At 34.0% G+C, this 22,861-nt stretch overlaps 1 protein-coding gene across 3 annotated transcripts in view; it reads right to left on the bottom strand.

Annotated features, from left to right (window-relative positions):
• CHORDC1 (cysteine and histidine rich domain containing 1) overlaps positions 1-22,861 on the bottom strand; it is a 42,795-nt gene that overhangs the window by 15,358 nt on the left and 4,576 nt on the right. Inside the window, exons 3-12 of one of the 3 annotated variants that reach the window (XR_009533042.1) lie at positions 20,816-20,872; positions 18,323-18,480; positions 16,213-16,316; positions 15,006-15,064; positions 10,661-10,731; positions 9,342-9,447; positions 7,539-7,658; positions 6,738-6,800; positions 6,288-6,452; positions 3,528-3,585 (exon numbers count right to left, since the gene is read on the bottom strand). Coding sequence is in view for 1 of the 3 variants with exons in the window: in XM_060105358.1 (XP_059961341.1) it covers positions 6,306-6,452; positions 6,738-6,800; positions 7,539-7,658; positions 9,342-9,447; positions 10,661-10,731; positions 15,006-15,064; positions 16,213-16,316; positions 18,323-18,480; positions 20,816-20,872 (885 nt within the window). In the remaining 2 variants the exon portion in view is untranslated. Of the gene's footprint in view, positions 1-3,527; positions 3,586-5,072; positions 6,453-6,737; positions 6,801-7,538; positions 7,659-9,341; positions 9,448-10,660; positions 10,732-15,005; positions 15,065-16,212; positions 16,317-18,322; positions 18,481-20,815; positions 20,873-22,861 lie in introns of those variants that run through there. The other 2 variants (XR_009533043.1, XM_060105358.1) reach the window with 2 other exon arrangements.

Genomic DNA, 22,861 nt, shown 5'->3' with positions numbered 1-22,861 from the left:
ATTCTGATACTGCTGTATATGTATACTGAAACTGAACAAGTAAATGGATAGTGGATGACAGAAGCCAGGTTTTTACTGTAGGAGTGGGAAGTTACACATAAGCTAGGGGAGGAGGCTGCAGTGATCTGTGTGGTAACGGACTAGCGTTGGAGATCTAAGTGTGAACTCAGGTTCACCTTACTATAGATAAAAAGTTACTTACAGAAATATTTATAGATATGTGTATAGACAGGTTAGTATACACACATATTTCCTTGCTATCAGCTTGAGTGTACCTAGACACAAAGATAAGTCAGCAATGAGTACACCTAATATCCAGATATTGGTTTCTAATACCATTTTCCAATAAAAAGAACCTAGAATCTTTGGAGAAATGACTGCCTGGAGCATGCTGGAGTGCCAGAAGGTAAGAAAGTGCTAAGGAACAACACCAAAACAAAACCAAAAGTAAACCCACAATGATAGGCCAAGGATATGACAAAGGGACACACAGCCAACTGAAAGGCTACAATAACCAAAGCTGGGACAATCTGAGAAACAAAGTAGCACTGGATTATAATTCAAAGTATAAAAGCGAGTCTACACTGGTATAAATACATAAATAAATAAATCAGGAGAAGAAACAAATCTTCCACACAACACAAAAATTCTAAATAATTTACATAGCTCCCCCACCCCTTTTTAAGTGTGGGCTGCACACAGAAGGAACTAAACGATAGAAGACAGGACAAAGAGTAACTTTACAGTTAAAAAATTGACAAACACTACCTTAGCCAGGAGATCAAAATGGTAAGCCATGTTGACAGTACGTACCCTTGACACCACTAATGAGAATGGCACTTTATCCCTGTGGTTTTCTTTCTCAAAACACATAAATTTAATCCTAAGAAAAACACCAGACAAATCCCAATTGGGAGACATTCTACAAAATACCTGACCAGTATTTCTCAAAATTGTTAAGGGTTTTGAAGAGAGTCTGAGAAACTGTCAAAATCAAGAAGAGACCAAGGATAGACACATGATGACTAAATGAAATGGGGTGTCCTGGATGGGATCCTGGAACAGAAAAAAGACATTAGGTAAAAAACTAAGGAAATCTGCATAAAGTATGGACTTTGTTAATAATAATGTATCAATATGAGTTCATTAGTTGTAACAAATGTATCATACTAATGCAATATATTAAAAATAGGGGAAAATGGGGGTGGAATATATGGGAACTCTGTACTATCTTCACAACTTTTCTTTAAATCCAAAACTGTTCTGAAACAAAAAGTTAACTTAAAAGAAATTAAGTTGATAAAAAGAAAAAAAGAATGCAAGCCTAATTAGATTTCCACGCTGCTAGTGTTTCCGAAACTTATCGTACAACAGAATAAAATGGAAATTCTTCTGCAAACTTTTGGATATCACTCCAGAGTTTCTGATTTAGTAGGTCTGACAGGTTGGGGACCAAGAATTTGCATTTTTAACAGATTTCAAGATGCTGACACCTCTGGTCTAGAAGTGGTATTTTGATAACCAATGGCCTGGTCTACAAGATGAAAGCCAACAATTCAAATGATCCTTTGTTATTTATCCCCATGTTTACAATCTTATCTGTCCTTCCTCTGCATATCTTATGCTCCAGACATAAGATTGCTTTAACCAGCACTCATATTAATGGGGAAAACAAAGGTAAGTTTGATGCTGTTTCATTACACATTTTATCCAACACACAGATACCAATTCCTATCTACAAGCTATATACAAAATACATCACTATCAAAATGGCAATGGAAACTTTTTTGAACTGAGGATTCTGACATTTCTTTGGAAGCTGTTTAGAGAAACTAGAGACCGTAAGAGTTGTCAAAACATAAATGATACGTTTTTAATCCAGCTATTATTATAACCAAAACTGTACAGACAGAAGGACTACATACTTTATTTTATAAATTTATATTCTAACAAAACATGTGAAAGTAAATTCGTTCCTGGTAACTAAACACAGTGTTACTAGTTTTCCATGCTATGTGCCAATGTTTTACGGAACCCACTAATTCAACTGACAGACATAAGCAGCATAAAATAGTAGTTAAGAGCACAGAACAGAAAGCCAGGTGCCTGAGTTTGAAATCTCTCCTCCACAACTCACTAGTTTTGCCACTGGGCAAGTTACTTGTGCCGTAAATCAGTTTCCTTGACTGTAACAAGAGAACCTACCTAATGAGGTTTAAGGTCAATGAGGATTAAGATCATATTCATAAAACTCCTTAGAACAGTGACAGGCCCATAACAAGTGCTACGTCTTTATATTTACATGTGCCAACCAACATGCCAAATACTGTACTAGAAAATGGGGACATAATTGTTGGCCCAAACACAGTCAAGGTTGTATGTGGTCTATAAGAGTATACGAACATTAACAAATTAATCATATAAATAATTAATAAATATGGAACTATAAACTGAAATGAGCAATATGAAGAAAAGAATCATAGTGTTTTCAAAAACATTAATATACTCAGCTAGTCTCATTTTTGGAGGAGGGGAAAGTACTACAGGTTCAGGGAGACTACCCTCTCCCAGGCTTAATCAGTAATCTTACTTCTATTAGCAGTCTTAAAAAAGATAATTTAAGGACTGAATTACTTGAACACTGTATCTGCTTAGTCAAAAAGGATTAACAAATAAAATTATTTTGACACATAATCTTTAAGCAACAAAAAAAATGTTTAAGGCTGCAAGTTTTATTTCACTTCAGTAGACATTAAACGTGGCCTGCTAAATTGGAAAACTAAGAAAAGGCATTATTTAGCATTTAATAAAAACATGCTCTTTAGAAAAACTGTTTTTCAAGGAATTCTTCACAACTAAGAATTATATAAAAACTTAAAATCAAATAACTATGCAAAAAAAAAACCCACAAGAAAACCTTTGCAAGTCCAGTATTTTAGAGATAATGCCAAATGTTTAAAGCAGCAGGTTTCTATCTACACTTAAATAAAATAAGCAAGTCATGCAACAACTCCAGATGAGTTTAAGTTGTACTTGGGAAGTAAAGAAGCAATCAGGTAAAAAAACAACTTCCCACCTACCCAACAAACAAAAGAAATGAAAGGAAACACCTATTAACAAAATTTAAAAACAAGCTGGACTTAGCTTGCATTCCATAATTGAGGCTATGGAATTATAACATAGGCAAAAATAAGTATAAAATATGAATGCCAGGTCAAAATAATCTGCAATGAAACAAACCAAAAACCTTTAACATTCTGATAACTTAAAAGTACCCAGCCATTAAAAAAAAAAAGGTTACAGACCTCCTAAGTAAGCTTCTAAGCTTCCCTCCCCTCCCCCCCGGCCCCCCGACCCCTTGCAGTGGAAGCACAGAACCCTAACCATTGGACCACCAGGCAATTCCCACTTTTAAGTGAATTTATTTAATATGGGTATATGTATGACATGCATTTTCGGGTTGGGCAATGACTGATTTTTTTTTTTTTTTTAAAGCAAGGGGTGGTAAAGCAATAACCAAAAGTCACCTTAAAATATTTCCAAGAACTCTTTAAGGTTCTCTTCACCCTTAGATGGTTGAACTGTCTAAAGAAAACCAAACACAACAAGTTTTACTTAATAAGAATTAAAATCTCTGGCATAAAATATAAATTTTAATAAAATAGATCATTACAGTACTTTGCCAATATATGGTTACAGCAAGAAGTTACAACACTGACTTATAGATGTCTATGAAAGGTTGATTTCAACTTATATTTTTAATGGCTCATAATTACTGGCTTTAATCACTACCAAAATATTAGGTCTCAAGAACTACTCTTTAAATCGTGTTCTACTAAAAACAAATGGTCAAAATTAATGTTCCTCTTTAAATCGTGTTCTACTAAAAACAAATGGTCAAAATTAATGTTCAACTTTAGTTAACAGCATTGTACCAAGGCTAATTCTTAGTTTTGTAAATGTTCTACGGGTATGTAAGATTTTAACGTATAGGGAAGATTAATATAGTATATAAAAAACTGTACTTTTTTTGCAACTCTTCCGTAAATCTAAAATTACCTCAAAAATAAGAGGCTAAAAAATAATAAAAGTTCAAATTCTTAGCACTTTTCTCCTTTATACTAGTAAACGTGCCAGGCAAGAAAAATGGTATTTTATGTTTCCCATGTTGAGTCAGCTGTCAGATTAGTTGACTGCTTTGCTATAGTAATTACTATGAATGCTAAGAAAGATGAAGCATTTCTAGAGAAACAACTTAATAAAGTTAATAATCATTTTTTTGACAGATTATATATATATACACACACATATATATAAAAAGGTCAGTGCTTTGTAACTAACTCTTAGGTGAATAATATGCTTGCTTTAAATAGTTCACGGGCACATAACATATAAAGATACTGCTCAGGGGAAAAAGCCTCAAGAAGGAATCATCAAAAAAGGGTCTACTAGGGCTTCCCTGGTGGCGCAGTGGTTGAGAGTCCGCCTGCCGATGCAGGGGACATGGCTTCATGCCCCCGTCCAGGAAGATCCCACATGCTGTGGAGCGGCTGGGCCCGTGAGCCATGGCCACTGAGCCTGCGCGTCCGGAGCCTGTGCTCCACAATGGGAGAGGCCACGGCAGTGAGAGGCCCACGTACCACAAAAAAAAAAAAAAAAAAAAAAAGGGTCTACTAATCATTACCTCAAATCAAATCAATTATCAATCCTTCCCCTAAACAATACACAAGATTTCATGTCTCCAAATGAACCCACGTTCCAAAATTATGAAAGATAACTTTAAAAAATTTAAATACAACCCCAAGTACTAGAAACATATACTCTATTTGAGTCCAATCTTCACTGCAAAAATTTCTTGCCATGGTATTTTAGTGTCATGAAAAGCTGGCTGCCAATTTTTCTGTCTTTATACGTTAACGCAGCTAAACCGTTTAAGAATTATATAACTACATCTAATAGTTACCTGTTAAGGGTAGTAGACTGAGATATGCTATTAACTAAAATTGTACTTCTGCAAACTTTTCTGTATAAGAAGTCCATTAATACCAAGAAAAGAAAAACACTCAAGGAGCTTAAGAAAATAATCATTTTAATCTATATAAACATAATTCATACCCAAACGTATTAAGTTCTGCCAGAGTTTCGGCTTTCATAACACGTCTTAGTATCAGTTTTCTTTGTGAGCTCTGCACTGCCTCAAAAAGTAACTATCCTTTAAAGACTTCAATTAGCCTAAACAATCTAATTCTGTGATACCTATATTTAATCAAATACAATATATAATCAACATTGTATCACCTAGAATTGTCAAGCTGCTCATGAAAGCCTTAAAAAAAAAACTCCAAAAGAATAAGCTATTTTGTTTATTTAACATGTAATAACTGTCATAAAGCAAAGCTTAAATATTTACTTTTCTGATACCCTGATGTATTTCCATAAGCCTTTTAGTCAACAACTTTACAGACACTTTTCCATCAGGGAGGCCAGATCTTTGTAACTAATAAAAGATTCTAAGAGAGTGTAGGCTCTAAATTAGGTACAATTCAGTCATAACACCATACAAAGACCTTATAAATAGTCAGGAAAAAGATGTTTAACATTATTGCTTAGTCTGATAAAATGGTGACTTCTAACCAAATTGATACCTTTATACTCTATTTATAATGTTTCTTATACTCTTAAATCATACTGCTTAGTCAGTTATATAGGTATTGATGCAATTTTTAATCCAATTAGTTGTAAATGAATTGAAATTTGTTAATCAATGCATATATTCCCCGTTACTACTTACTACACTACCTCAAGTTAATCCCCCCACAAAACGTTAATTGCTGAGTGGAAAAAGCAATGCAGAGCTTCATCTCTTCCTTAAAGATTTTCAAGTATCATAGGAACACAAACTCATGAATAAACTAATTAAAAATTTGACATTCCATCTTGCTTTACTAATTACAGGATAAAAGAAAGAAATGTAAAAACAAATGTTTCTTTACATTTCTCTGATTAACATAATATACTATGAAATGCTGTAACTGTTGTGAGCTATTTTCTAGCTGCTTCAAGTATAAGACACAACTACAGTTCTATTAGTGAGGAGAAATGAATAATCAGTCTTAGGTAACTCAAAATGGATACGGGAGGCACAAAAAGATAAACTGACTTTGGCTTGGACCTACTGTAGACCCTGAAATGCCAGATTCATCAACAACAACAACAACAAGAAAACAAGAGTACAGCAGCAAGCCACTACTTCACCACATATTAAGAATTCTGAAATAGTCAATAACTTTCTTTTCCTTCTCAACTCATTCTGTTGTATCTTCTTTTTGCTTTTCCTGGTTTTTGGCTGCAGGCAGTTCAAGGCTTGCCCATTGCATAGGTTCAGCTTTTCTCATGGTAATTTCAATCTTTGTTGCAGTCATAGTTACATAACTTCGCGTTACATCAATCACCTGCAACATATCAAAGAGAATTACAGTACACCTGGCTGCTTTTATTAGTTTTAGAAGCAAGTAGGTTGAAACGATAAACAAGATTTCATGTCTATGCCTATGCCTATTGCTAACAGTCAAAATTCCAAGCTTCTAAGGCCATTTCTATCCCTAAACTTTTTGGTAAGAAATAATAGTAAGTTATATATCTACTTTGCATCAATGCTTACTAAAGTACTGTCTTTTATTATTTACAATGGTATTTTAAAAATTAAGAAAAAATTCTGCTGGAATCATAATACTTACACCCCACAATTTTACATTTTGATGAAATTCCTTCTCTCCTTCAAATACAATGTGCACATTTAACTGAAAAAGAAAAAGTTGATTAATTGATCAAAACCAAAGTATAGATTTATGATATAAAACACTGATTATAAAAATAAGAAGATACTGATAAAAATCATTTAAGCTATTTTAAGGAATTACTAATATTGTACTTTTTTTATTTGGAAAAACCATTAACCATTTTTAAACCATTAAAAAACCAATATTGTACTTTTTTATTTGAAAAAACCATTAATTACCAATATTGTACTTTTTTAATTTGAAAAAAAAAACCAAGAAAAATTAACTTGGAGTTTCATATTGAGAATTAAGTTCCATTATTATTTGATATTCTAAGCTACTACAGTATCTCCATGCTTTAGAAATAACTACTATGCAGAAACTTTCACTTAAAATAGTTTCTGTGGGGCTTCCCTGGTGGCGCAGTGGTTGAAGGTCCGCCTGCCGATGCAGGGGACACGGGTTCGTGCCCCGGTCTGGGAAGATCCCACATGCCGCGGAGCGGCTGGATCCGTGAGCCATGGCCGCTGAGCCTGTGTGTCTGGAGCCTGTGCTCCGCAACGGGAGAGGCCACAACAGTGAGAGGCCCGCGTACCACAAAAAAAAAAAAAAAAAAAAAGTTTCTGTGAAAGTAATTTCAAACTAATTTTCAAATGGGGAAAATTAAAAGATCTTAAAAACAGCTCAAACAAGATCAATATTTTATTAGACATTAAGAATAATGTATAATTTTTACTCAAAGATATTTAGTGTACTTACCAATGTACTGTTTGCTACTACTTGACTAAGTTCCGGAAGTGAATTTTTAGCATATACTGAAATGGTGACTTCACCCCCTGTCTGATGCCAGTCATGTCTACAAGGAACAACCTTTTTCCCCTGTAATGTAAGAGAAACTTCATGAATTTACAAAGTGCCACATAATTAACCTCTTAAAAAGAGTAATTTGACCCATTTAAATTGAGAACAAAAATACCACACAAAACTGAGCCCTTAATGCTTTTAAGCACAAACAACTTCTAAAGCTCCCATCAAGAAGTTAAACCAATAAAATAAAATACAAAGAATCTTATAGTTTTATGATTTGAGAACACTCTTTTGAAGACTGAAGTGAAAAACACATTTGCTTAGCAGGATAAACCAGACAACATCTTAACCTCATGCGTAAGAACTTTCCACTTATTTTCTACAAATTGAAATTTGGAAAAAAATAATTGATTAGTTATAACTATCTGTTGTTGTTATTGAATACTTTCCTCTCATAATAACATGCAAAAAAGGGTGAGAAATTGTGTAAGTAATCTTGTGATTACTATTATGAAAATATTATTACCTATGAGTGATACACTGCTATAACAATAACTATCTGAAAGACAAATTGTGATTTGTTCCATAACTGAGGGTAATTTAATGCAGGAAACTGCAAGATACTACTGTTTTAAAAAGTAATATTTATATTTTCGTACAATTATACTAACTGAATTTAAAATTACTTATATGACTTACATTTTTTTTGCCCTTAGCCACCTGGCATAGACACTCAATACTTGATAACTACATGCATTAAAAAATAACAAAAAATGTGTTTCATCAAGGGTCATACTATGAAAACTTTTGTGCATAAAACATTTTATTTTTTCAAAGCAAAACTTTCAAACTTTTGAACCTTGGAGAAAATACAGGGGGATTTCACTTTTTACTAATAAAACATTCCTAGAAGTTTTGTGGTAGATAAATTATTATAACTTAATGGATACATTTATAATACATAAACCCATGTGTTATTAAAAAGCAGGAACTATAAAATATGCAAATGTAGACTAAATGAATTCCTAAAGTAATTTGAACATAAAGACACACATACTGAAAAGGTTCATTGTCTTGAGGTTATTAGTGCCAATACAGCACATAAAACTAATTTAAGATACATTAATAATAGCTAACAAACGTTTATTTAGCAAATAATTGCTTGCCTTCTTACAATTTAATGGGATTTGGGGGGATTATTTACACAGACACAAGTCTTTTAAAAATGCTGTCAGGGAAGTAGGTACTGATGCTTTCTCTTTTCTTTTGATAATTTCCTGGTAGCAAGCAGAGGCTTTTGAAACAAACCCAATGAAACAAGTGCGCAATCCTTCTCTTCGGCCACTAAGAGTATTTGTACATCTGTACATGGTTGAATGATGTTAAGTGGCCAAAAGAGAATCAGAAGTCTAAATGATTAATAACATCAAATGACCAGAAAAGTGATTTTTAAAAAACAAAAACTGGGAACAAGGTATGGAATTACAGAAAAATATGCTTCAATTTAGGCTACCTTGACTATTTCACAAAAACCTACATATTTGCATCAACATACATAATGGCTATTTTGATCAAAGAGCAGTGCTTTGAGAGAGCTTGACTCAGACTAACTTCAGTTTTTAGGCTCATCAAACTTTACTGTGTGACGGAGAGAAAAACTTGCTTTTTTAAATCTAAAGACAGAATAATCTCAAATCTCTTCAAAATGACTCAGATAAATACACTCCAATAAGTTATTTTTAAAATGCTACTTACAGCATCCTTTTTAGTCCACGTGTGTTTCCCTGTTGTACAGCCCTCTTGGGCTAAGAATGTATTAAAATCAGAAGTTTTTCTCCTACAACAGCTCCAGTATTTCATCCTGTAAATTATTATAGAAAAATTTCAGCAATAAAATCTCACAATCAAGTTCAGAAGTGTTAAGTGATAAGTGACTTAACCAAAAAAGAAGTAAGTGTGTAACTTTAGTATCTTACAAGTGTCTAAATTACTAAACAATTAAAACTGCCAGAAGACTATGAGAACCTACTGTATAGCACAGGGAACTCTACTCAATGCTCTGTGGTGACCTGAATGGGAAGGAAATACAAAAAAGAGGGGATATATGTATACGTACGGCTGATTCACTTTGCTGTACAGTAGAAACTGGCACATTATAAAGCAACTATACAATAAAAATTAAAAAACGAAAAACAAACAAAAAAAAACAACCCCAAAAAACCTTAAAAAACTACCAGAAGACTAAAGTTAAAACCAGAATGCCATTTAGTATAGCAGTTTTGGAGTTCCTGAGTGAAGATGCTTAAAACCATCACAAAATCCAAAATCAGCTTTTCATTGATAGTTTACACTCCAGTTTCCTCATGAAGCTACCATGAAGTGGTATGACCGAAGACTGAAAACATTCGTATTTTAATAAACCAGCAAAGTGAGAACATACAAACAAACTAAAAATAACTGTTTACACAACCTGTGATGGTCAAGCCCAAAGTAGGTAAAACCCACTATTATTTACTTGAGAAAAATCTAACACTGGATGACAAAAATTACAGTAAAACTTTGGGTTTGAGTCCTGAAGAATATGGTAACAGAGTGGAAGATTTCAATACAGTACTGCGTTTCTATAAACTACAGCGTAATATATTGAGAAGCTCTCAACTAAGAGCTGTGGAAAAGTATGGGTTTTCTCAGATGCCACAATGTTGATGTCTTAGTGTCCCAGGGCCCAAAATTCCAAATGTCCTACAATGCACAGCACAGTCTTTCAAAGAAAAAAAAAAACAAAAACAAAAACCAAACACCTGTTTAGCTCAAACAGAAAGAGTATCACACTGTAATTGAAGGGAATACGGAAAAAACATGAGGTTTGAATCACAATGGCCACTTCTCTGTAATCTTGTTTCAGTTTTCCCATGTGTAAAAAGAAGACAAAACCCACATTTCTAGGTTATTGTAAAAATTATATGACAATGTAAGTAAAATACCTAATATTGCTGCATGGCATTTAATGTTTGAAGGCATATTAACATTTCTAACATCTACCATAAAGTTTTAATTAGTCTGCTATAAGTTACCCTTCATGGAAAATAGGTACTCCAGAATGATACACACAGACTTCTTCTAGACTCTGTGGACCCTGATATGTCTAAAAGAGAAAAAGAGATGAAAAAATTAGTTTCACATCTCAATGTTACATTTCACATATATTTGCAAGTACTGGTGACCTCTATGAACTATGAAAATTCCCAAGAGATAACAATTACCTAGAACATTCATAAATTCACCTCAGGCCATTCCAATAAGGAATGAAAAATGATTCCTTTTTGGATATGCTTAAGTTTCAGTTCCCTGTGAAAAAGGCAAATATAAAAGTAGGCAAAAGGATGTATTCAGATACTTTCAGACTTTTGCATATGAGGACACACCCAAACACATTCAGGTATGTTCTATAAATTTACAGAACAATATTGAAACCAAGAGATTAGTACTCTCATCAGAAATACAGTTATAGGATGATTTATGTGCATAGTAAACTCTGTGTGAACATTATGAATTAAAATGGAAAATCTAATAAGCAATTCTGGAAGTCCCAGATGATGATTTCTTTTTCCTACGAAGCGTAAAATGAGCTGCAGACCTATATATATATCCAGGGTTTGTCTGGAAGATCCGGGCCCCATTGCTGCTGTAGATGAAGGCTCTACAGATGAATTCACAAAAAGTTATGTTAATAAAACATAGATGCAGCCAGTAGTATATTTTCTGTCTATTTTGGTATTTACAGCAACCATCCTATAGTTACAGAAAATAAAATTCTGTACATTTACTTTTTGTAAATTCAAATTACGGGGTGTGTGTACCTCCTGAAGATATTCCATAGGCACACAAAACTCAATATGTTAGATTCTGAACTTACATCACTACTGCTCCCCAAACCTCCTACTCTTCTTCCCATCTTATTTGATGGCACCATATCCACTCAGTCTCTCAAAGCAAAAATTCTGTAAGTCCTCTTCAGTTTCTCTTTACCCTCTACCCACATGTAGTCTATCACAAAATCCCGTCAATCTGACTTAAAAATATGTATCAGTTTAATTTGCTGAACTTCCTCATGATCACTAGCAGATTTTAGGCAATGAAACTATGCTAAAAGATTCTAATTAATTTCTCTGCCTTCAATTTCTGGACTATACTACCTAATTAAAACATGTATCACTCTCTTGTTTAAAGTCCTTTAATTACATCTACCTCACACCATATATAATAATCAGTTCCAGGTCATTTGCACATTTAAATGTGCCACTGTATATAAGAAAATACTCATGGCCCTAAAATAAACAGATATCTTAAATAGGACACAGAAAGCCCCAGTCTTAAAGGAAAAGATGAACAAGATGAATTTCATTAAAATTGAAGAGACTGTTTATCAAAAGCCATTATTAAGACAGTGGAAAGGTATATAGCCTCTAGGACAAAGGACTTGTAGCTAAAACATATAAAGAATTCCTAAAATCATTAAGAAAATGTCAATTTAATAAAAAAACAGATAAAAAAGATTTTGGACATGTCACAAAACAGAATATCCAAATGGCCATAAACATACAAAAAGGTAGTCAACATCGTTATCAGGAAAGTGCAAATTAAAACCACAATGGGGGGGCTTCCCTGGTGGCGCAGTGGTTGAGAGTCCGCCTGCCGATGCAGGGGACACGGGTTCGTGCCCCGGTCCGGGAAGATCCCACATGCCGTGGAGCAGCTGGGCCTGTGAGCCACGGCCACTGGGCCTGTGCGTCCGGAGCCTGTGCTCCGCAATGGGAGAGGCTGCAACAGTGAGAGGCCCGCATACCGCAAAAAAAAAAAAAAAAAAAAAAAAAGCCACAATGGGAACATTCCACATCCACCAGAATGGCTAAAATATAAAACTGATATTACAAAGTGTTACCAAGGTGTAGGACAAAAGGAACCAGCCTAATATGTTGCCGGTAAGAGTGTAAATACAACCACTTTGTAAAACTATGTGGGAGTATGTTAACGCTAAACATACATACACACACAAACACACACACGCACACACACACACACTCTATGAACCAGCAACACCATTTCTAGTCATATACTTAAAAGAAATGTGTACATGTATCCTAAAAGTCATGCACAAAAATGTTCACAGTAACATTAATCAAAAAACTTTATAGGACAGTAGAAAGGATAAATTGATTGGTACATTCAAACAATGGCATGTTTTAAGCAATGAACATGAACAAATTAGAGCTACATGAAACCAAGATAACCAACATTTTATTAAGCAAAGGAGGACAGACACGAGTACCTGTTCCATGATTCTATTTACAGTAAGTTCAGAAGTAGGCAAAATTAATCTATGTTGATAGAAAAAAGTGGTTCCCTTTGGGAGAGGAAATAATGAATGAGAGGAAGCATAAGGAGGGCTCTGCTTTGTGAAAATCCCTTATGCTTACATAGAATTAACATATTTATATATATTTAATGTTATATTTCAATGGAAAAACTTTAAAAAAATGTCTTCAATGGCCAGCATGACCTAAAGTAAGGTTTTGAGCAGTATAAAAGCCTTTCAGGATCTAGACCCTACTTATCTCTTTTAAACTCAACTTTACATCAGCAAATTTTGTACCATTGTTATTGACTATTTTTTGTTTTCTTTAATATTACTGCTATCACCTCTGCTTGGGATATCCTTTCCCTTTTTGTCCATTTATAGAACTGCCATTCACTTCTCAAAGTTCACCTGGGATACCTTTGCTCTGATCTTCCTCCATTACCCTACCACTTGCACGATATCTCCCTCACCCCAAGAATTAATCATTCTCTTTTATCTACTACTTCTACCTTATACACATGTGAATGCATTCATATTTCCATCTCTAAATGAGCAAGGTGATGTCAAATTTAACATGAAGGAAGACTGCAAACCTGCCCCCAACCCTAACTCCATTTTCTCCTTTTCAGTTAATGGTACACAAATTACCTATATCAGGGGTCCCAAAACCCCAGGACTCGGACCGGTAGCAATCCGCGGCCTGTTAGGAACTGGGCCGCACAGCAGGAAGTGAGCGGCAGGCAAGCGAGCGAAGCTTCACGTGCCGCTCCCCATCGCTCATGTTACTGCTTGAACCGTCCCCCCTGCCTCCACTCCGGTCCGTGGAAAAATTGTCTTCCACGAAACCAGTCCCGGGTGCCAAAAAGGTTGGGAACCGCTGACCTAAATGCTTCACTTCCAGTTTATTAGCAAGTCCCGCTAATACTTCCAAATATCATCCATTCCACATGTGTTTGTCATGTGCCAGGCATTGTTCTAAGCACTCAAGACACAGCAAAGAGAAAACAAATAACATTCTTTCCTTTTAAGCTTAGTTCAAAAGGGGAAGGGAAGGGAAAGTTAGATGGGATAGAGCATAAGCAAAATAAATATGTAAAACAAGTAGTGTGTAATAAGGTGGTAAGTGCTGTGGAGAAAAAAGGAGAGTATGGAATGTTGGAGGGTGTGTAATATTATATAGAGTAGGCAGAAAGAAGCCTCACTGAGATGTCTGAATACATCCTACATTTAACCACTTCTCAAAAACATATCCTAATGCCTGGTCTCCAGAGTAGCACCCTAGCTGGTTTTCCTTCCCGATTCCACTCCTGCCCCATTAAATTTGCCACTTATCAGCCAAAGACATCTTTTTCAAAGGCCCTCCTTAAACAGACAATGGCTTCCTATTATACTTAGAATAAAGCCCAAACCCCTCACTGTAGCTTATAAGGACGGACCTCCATAATCTTGCCTGCCTCTCATACTCCCAACTTTCACACACTTATCAAGCCCCCACTGACCTTTCTCATAATTTCTCGAGTAGCCAAGCTCTAATGCCTCTACACATACTACTCCCACATCTACTCCAAGGTTTACATAACTCAACTGCTACATTATTCAGAATTCTGATTTAGTGTCACCATATCAAAAAGGACTTCCCTGACAAGTGCACTTAAATACTTTTACTCTATCTCCTTGTCTGCTTAATTTTCTTCAAGTCTACCTAAATTCACAGCATTTAAAAACTTGTTATCCTTCCCCCCAAATTAGAATATCAACTCCATAAGAACAGAGATTTTTGCTTTATTTAATACTATATTCCCAGCCCCTAAAACAATGTCTGGCACACAGTAAGTGTTCAGTAAATGCTGACTGAATTAGAACTATTTATTCCCATGATCTATTAGACACGGTGCTCCTTAGAGACAGTCTCTTATCCATGTTAATAGCCGTGCTCCACGGAATAGTACCCAACACATAAAAGGCACCCAAATGTTTGTCTAATTAAGTCAATTACTCTTTTCTCAAAATTAAAAATTTACTTCCATGACATGACACAACACAAATTTTACAATATATACCTTTGAACACCCTCCATTTTTACATGAGGTTCCAATCTTAATTTCATCACTGTCTTCTTCTACAACAAAGAAAAAAAGCAAAATAGAAACATTAAAATAGAACAGTTTACTATAGTGCTATTCTTAAAAAGTAAACTATTCCATAACACAAGTATTTAATAAAATAATCTAAATACAAAAAAACTGATTTTTAAAATGATTTTAGATAACTAAGTTTTCTGTGTGACCTTTCATGTAATACACTTAAAAGCTAATAAGAAACCAATTATCATAAGTCTTGCCTATATCCCCAAACTGATATATGACATGACACATTTCTATTCTACAATGCAATACTATATACAATAACTTAACCTTATGTAAAAGAGAAATCATGAAAGGGTTACTTTTTTCCCCAGATACCAGTTGTAGGTCAGAGAATACTGAATACATTTTATATCACGCACAATGAAACGTTTACAAGTATCAAAAAATTTTAACTCACCGTTAAAAAGTAATGAGTAATAGAAGAAAAAATTTTTAATTAACAGGTTCTCATTTTTATTAAAGGCAAAATGGAATAATCCACATATTCATTTTGTGGTTTTACCAGCATTCAGTAAACAAAAATCAAAAATAAGTTCTTTACTACAGTGTACTCCTTTTTTTTTTAAATTGGTGTATAATTGCTTTACAATATTGTGTTAGTTTCCATTGTACAATGAAGAGAACCAGCTGTATGTATACATATATCCCCTCCCTCTTGGACCTCCCTCCCGCCCCCCTCAATCCCACCCACCTAGGTCACCACAGAGCACCAAGCTGAGCTCCCTACGCTATACAGCAGGTTCCCACTAGTTATCTGTTTTACACATGGCAGTGGACATATGTCAATCCCAATCTCCCAATTCATCCCCCACCTCCGTCTGAGTCTACACGTCCGTTCCCTACGTCTGTGTCTCTATTCCCGCCTTGCAAATAGGTTCATCTGTACCATTTCTCTAGATTCCAAATATATGCGTTAATATATGATATTTGTTTTTCTCTTTCTGACTTACTTCACTCTGTATAACAGTCTCTAGGTCCATCCACGCCTCTACAAATATACTACAATGTACAATGTACTACTTTTTCGTGTTTATATACAGTAAACTACGCTGCTCCTGTCTCTTTTAGATAATTGGTTAATTGAACAGAAAAAATTACAAAATACAAAACAAAATCTTACCTTTCTTATTTTCTTCATTCCCCGATGACAGTTTAAGTTTATCAAGTGCTTGTTTTAGGGAGGCAGATATTTTTAATTCCAAATTTGTCATTGGTTCATCCGGGCTGGAGAATTTGGAAACTTTATTACCATTACTGATGTACCAAAATATTTCTCTGTACTAAAAATATACTTAAGACTCTACTTATGATACGCCAAATGCCTTGTCAATCAAGGTTTTCTCTTTAAAAAGTATTTTACAATAACTGCTATTAATACAGCTACATTTCTAAGTCTTAGCAGAAAAAGTTCTGATATTAAATATCAAATAATCATGCTATTGTCAACACATTAAATTATTAATCAGTAGGGCTGATGGGAAGGAAGTAAAGAGTAAGAATACAAATTTGTTAAGATGAGCAACTCCAAGGAAGGGACTGCGAAGTACCTTTACATTCCATGCCTAAGTAAAACACTGAGCATGTAATAGGCAATAAACAGGTACTAAGTGAATCCATATCCCTACTGGTGGAGATAGTTCACTTTATGTGGACACTAGTACATGCATCTATACATTCAGATACAATTATATCACAAGGCAGTTTTAGTAGGGTTAAAAATAACAGTAACAACAATATCCCCTAACATTTCACAATGGTTTAGTGTTATATGTACAATCTGGTTAAGGCACTTAATAAGTATTAAGAATATTAATAAATGTAACAATAAAACTGAAAATCCTAGGTTATTCATTCTACATCCTTAATGAAAAACCTACTGATATAGGAGGCACTCACAAAGTACACAAAAACCTATATCCTCAGTCTCTACAATACTATCTAATGAATTTATGATAAAATATTTAATTTCTCTCACTTTCTCTTAAGTGAAATTAGCAGTAGTCCATAATTTAAAAAAAATTAACTCATCCTGTCAATTATAGTAGACTCCACTGTAATATTTAATAATGAGCCATGCCAAAATTCTTGTTTTTTTCTGACATTTTTTTCCCACTGGCAAATCAGCCAGTAAGGCATTTGATAAAATTTCTCATGATATGAATAAGCAGGATATAGAATAAAATCATCCTAAGTAGTTTGGTTAAAAAAACAAAATAAACATCAGAAAGTCTCTTTGGGTTCTTATCTTGGTCGGGTATAATTCAAGATGCTATAAATTTATTTACATAAGATCAATAAAGAAAAAGCTGGGAAAATCATGAGTCTACAGTGTGAATAAAAATATCAACAAAGGCCATGTTTGAGGCCAAAAACCATGTTTTTTTAAGTCCTGTATTTTGGTTCTAAAACAATTCAATACTCAAGTGCAATATGAAGAAGACCTGGTGTAACAGTGGTACCCAACATGCATGTGTGGAATTGTAAAATAGAGTCTAGTGGATCAGGAGGTGAGTATGAAGTACCTGTGTAATTCTACTGCAAAATGACAAAAAGCTATTTTAAAAGTACTTTAACAAATATGCCATGTAAATTGAATACATTAAAAATTGATCAGTAATGAGATTAACAGTTTTTAGGCAAACAAAAGATGAGTGACTAGGCTTGTTCTAAGTGGCAAAATATGGACAAATGAAAGAAACAGAATTTGACTCAATACAAGGAAAAGTTAAATACTGAGTTAGTAACATTAAAATGAACTGCTTTAAAATAGAAGTAAATTCTTCTTCAATAGAATTATTAGAAAGGAAATTAAATATTTTTCTATCAAGAATGTTCTAGAAATTATTTAAGAAACAGTGGTAGATTGGAAAGGAAAGCCTCTAAGTTCTTTTTCAACTCAAACTGATTCCCTGACAAGGCCGATTCTTTTACAGAATTCCACTATGCCACCGTGAAAAAGATACACACCAAGGCACAAGAAAGATGTGTGGCTCACCTGCCCTTAGCATAACTGAGTACACAGTGAACAAATCTGTACTGCAGTTCTACTGTGTATATGCCCTCAAGGGAATAGAAATGAAAGGTATTAGCTAAGAGAAAACCAAATGGTTCAAAAGTGGGTGAACTACACAGTAGCTGCAAATGATATTACGCAAAATCAGAAAAGGAAATACCAGGAACAAATGCTATTATTCAAGTGTGACAAAAATATACAACTGTATAAAGTATACCTTGGCCTTTTTATTGCTTCTATTGGTTTAGGGGCTTGAATGATATGCTCCTGAAATTTGGGTTTCAATTCAGATAGTTCTTTCTTCTCAGTAGTCTTGACTTCAGGTTTGACTGGCGCGGGTGGCTTCTCACTATTATGTCTTCCTTTCGTACAGCCCTATTGGTGAGAGGTATTCATTCACTGAGAGTTAGCCTATTATCTACTTCACATGCCATGACAGAAATACTATTTTTCAATTCTTTATTAATAAATTCAAGGGCATGTTTTCTCCACTTTTAACACACTGACTTATTTTAAGAAACTAAAAATAGAACTCTAAACTTTATATATTTGTAAATGAGTTCTTACATGCGAATAATGCATTAAAAACAGGCCTTTAGGGCTTCCCTGGTGGTGCAGTGGTTGAGAGTCCACCTGCAGATACAGGGGACACGGGTTCGTGCCCCAGTCCAGGAAGATCCCACATGCCACGGAGCGGCTGGGCCCGTGAGCCGTGGCCGCTGGGCCTGCGCGTCCGGAGCCTGTGCTCCGCAACGGGAGAGGCCACAGCAGTGAGAGGCCCGCAAAAAAAACAAAATAAAAACAAAAAAACAAAAAAAACCAGGCCTTTAAATTACACTTAATAAATATCTACTATACTTATTCTATTAAAGGTGCAACATAAACTTGTTTACAGAAAACAAATTTTGGAGATCTCACACAGAGAATTCTACAAATTATTTATACAAAAGGGCCCCAATTTGCATCTCAGTTCTCCTATTACCTACCTATACGACCTTGAGCAAGTTAATTAATCTTTTTTTTTTGAAACCACCAGTTGAAACTTTATTTCTTTCTAAATCACAAAGAATAAGGCATAATCATTTTACAGAGAAATTAATAGTTTAAATGTTTTACTTCTATTAACAACAAGGGTAGTTGATTTCAACAGATCTCAAATTCCAAAAGAGCTCATATATAGAGACATACATGGCTCCAAAAACTTTATGACTATTATTTTTAAAATTATTTTTAATTATTTATTTTTTAATTGGAGTATAACTGCTTTACAATATTGTATTAGTTTATACTGTACAGCAAAGTGAGTCAGCTATACTATATATATCCCCTTTTTTGGATTTCCTTCTCATTTAGGTCACCACAGAGCACTGAGTAGAGTTCCTTGTGTTATACAGTAGGTTCTCATTAGTTATCTATTTTATATATAGTATCAATAGTGTATATATGTCAATCCCAATCTCCCAATTCATCCCATCCCCCCTCTTTCCCCCTTGGTAGCCATTCGTTTGTTCTCTGTGTCTGTGTCTCTATTTCTGCTTTGTAAATAAAATCATCTATACCAATTTTTTAAGATTCCACATATATGCATTAATATATGATATTTGTTTTTCTTACTTCACTCTGTATGACAGTCTCTAGGTCTATCCATGTCTCTACAAATGACCCAATTTTGTTCCTTTTTATGGCTGGGTAATATTCCATTGTATATATGTACCACATCTTCTTTATCCATTCCTCTGTTGATGGACATTTAGGCTGCTTCCATGTCCTGGCTATTGTAAATAGTGCTGCAAGGAACACTGGGGTACATGTGTCTTTTTGAATTATGGCTTTCTAAAGTCAGTTTTCTCATCAGTAAAATGGAGGCAATGGCATTCAGATCTTTCTTGAGAGGATTAAATAAAACAGTATAATACTTCCCATATGTGGCAGGTGGTAAACATTCAATAAATGCTAGCTACCTTTTCTATATTCCATTGAGTTATACATACATTTTAACATCCTTGAAATCAGAAGGTAAATTGTATGTCATTTAATTAACAACTTTAGATTTCTTTCTTAAGGGTACACAAAATAATAGTGCATCTCTATGGTATCTTAGATATGATAAAAATTTACTGTTCCTAACTGAAAATGCTTTAAATTGTTGCGTTCCTTCTTTTTGATGGTCTTTTAAGACTATTAACATCAAACAACAAGAACCTACTGTATAGCACAGGGAACTATATTTAATATCTTGTAATAACCTATAATGGAAAAGAATCCATAAAAGAATAGGTATATATATAACTGAGTCACTCTGCTGTACCTCTGAAACTAACACAACATTGTAAATCAACTATACTTCAATAAAAAAAAATAAATAAAAAGCTAGAGGAAAAATAATAAGCTGTAAGAAAAAATTCTAGCCTGTAATTTTGATGTATATAAAGGAATAAAGTACACTACAAATAAAAAAAAAGGCTACTATCAAAAATAAACCTAAACTGACAAGTGGTTAATTAATATCTTGAAACTTTAATCTCAAAAACAGATAAATTCCTTATTTTAAATGCCATAGAAGGGAGGTGAGTAAAAGAAAGGTACTATCTGTGAGTTAACAGGGACTAGTCAATAGATGTCCAAAATCAGACTCCTCAACTCTGGAGCTCCTCATAATATGTATTTTTTGGGAGATAATCTAGGGGAAAAGAAACCCATTAATACTTACTGCAATGCTTAAAAAATCAGAAAAATCAGTTGTTCTTCTCTTACAGCAAGACCAACCCTAAGAAACATAAGAGGGAAAAAAAAATTAAAACTCTATTTGTATGAGAACCACAACCCACTAAAACACTCTATTTGGATTTATCTCCTTGAATCCCGAAGTAGCCTGTATACACATAATTTTATAGTTTTTAAGTGTTATAAATAATTCACCTAATCAAGTGAAATGATTAGTTTTTGACTTAAAAGAATGAATTAACCAATATTAAAAGTGATTTGTGCTGTGACCCGTCATGAAAGGAAGCACTTTGAAATATGGAAACAGAAATTGCTTCTGTTTTCAAGAACAGTACTTGATTTTTATAAGAAAAGCAATCTATAATTTCTAAAAACTATTTTAAAGGATCTAGGGAGTAAGTGAAGTGCTTTACTTTAAAAATCCATTAAGTTAGAGATAATAATTATAATAATTCAGTTTCTAAACAAACTCAGCATAGTTGTTCCTCAACAATAAGCATTCTATTTTCAGAAAAACATTAATTCATATAGTAGCTTAAGCACTGTTAGATCCTTCAAGGTTAAATGATCTTTTCAGCTAGAAGCATACAAATATAGAAACTGTAATGCCGTATGAGATTTCTGAACAAAGTATCAAGTAGCTAAACAATAAATGGCTTTAAGTTATCACCTATAATTCCAATGTAGTACAAAGAATAAGGAAATAAAAATGTAGCAGTCTCAAAGCTTGGGATGTCTCAAATGCGGACTAAGAGTCAGCTTTGCACATATCCATCTGGGCCTCACTGTTTTTCTCAATGTATGCATGAAGAATTTGGTAGTGACTTTTTTTACAATATGCCCTTAAAGTTTTTTAAAAGGAAAATGTTAAATATTCTACAATTCGTATTTTCCTTTATTCTGAAATTTAATTTTCTTTTACTCTGAACTGAAATATAGATCAAAAATTACTAATTATTACAAAATTAAATATAAGGTTTAATTAATATAGATAATAATGTCACCAGTAAAGTTATTTTATATGAAAAAAGCTTTATTGTCTTAATTCTATATGAAGAATTAGGTATTCTGGGAATATTGGGATACATACATGACATAGATTGTTCCCAACTGCTGATCTGAGATCTATGGAAGTCCTCAGTAAAATGTGAAAAGGTAAAGTATGTAAACATAAGGTTGCAAACTTTTTTTAAGGACTGCTCTTTTCCTTGAATATGCCTTTTCTAATTTAAATATTAAAATGTTTTTTTTTCTGTTAATGCAATGTTTAAATTCTCACTTGGTTAAATAGAAAACTGACAACAGTAGACACCATACTGATTTATGTATTTTGCCTGAAATCTACGGGGCTGTGAAATTCAGTAGGCTTGGAAAGTAGGCTTGGAAAGTCTAAGTCTTCAAATGTTTATAGAAACAATAATAAACAGTAGAATCGGAGAAGAGAAACAAAAACACTTCAAAGTAAAATCAGTAAGTTTAATTAATCAGAGTAATTAACAGTTGGGTAGTAAAAAGAGGAGCAATGGACTAAATGACTAGAAAGTTAGTGATATCATTACTAGCAGCAGCAAACTTGAAAGGCAGGCTATTTTTGGAATAAGGGGTCACTTTAGAACTCATCTGTGCTTGCCAATGACACAGATAAATGAAAATATGTTGTAGAAGTCACTGGCATAGAGGTGACAAGAATAAATTAAGGACAAGAATGAATGAGCTGAATGAGAGAAAACAGGAAGCCAAATCTGAGAAGTGAAGTATGCCCATGGTTAGGAGACAGGAGGAAAACATCATAGGAAAACAAAATACAACAAGAAAAACAAACACAGAATAAATGGCAATTTAGGAAAGATAAAATCCCCTCACCCCCAGCAAAAATAAGTATTCCCACAGAACCACAGTTTCCATCACCATAAAAGCTTGTAAAGAGGCTAAAAAGATGTAAGGAAGAGTCAGATCATAATTTGCCCTACTGAACGCTTGTTCTGTTTTTCTCAGTCAGAACTAACCATATTAACATAAACTTGCTATCTGC

The sequence above is a fragment of the Mesoplodon densirostris genome, chromosome 7, assembly GCF_025265405.1.
Source record: "Mesoplodon densirostris isolate mMesDen1 chromosome 7, mMesDen1 primary haplotype, whole genome shotgun sequence".
Classification (NCBI taxonomy): domain Eukaryota; kingdom Metazoa; phylum Chordata; class Mammalia; order Artiodactyla; family Ziphiidae; genus Mesoplodon; species Mesoplodon densirostris.
The sequence above is the reverse complement of the archived record's forward strand: the minus strand, read 5'-3'. Positions and strand labels throughout refer to the sequence as shown.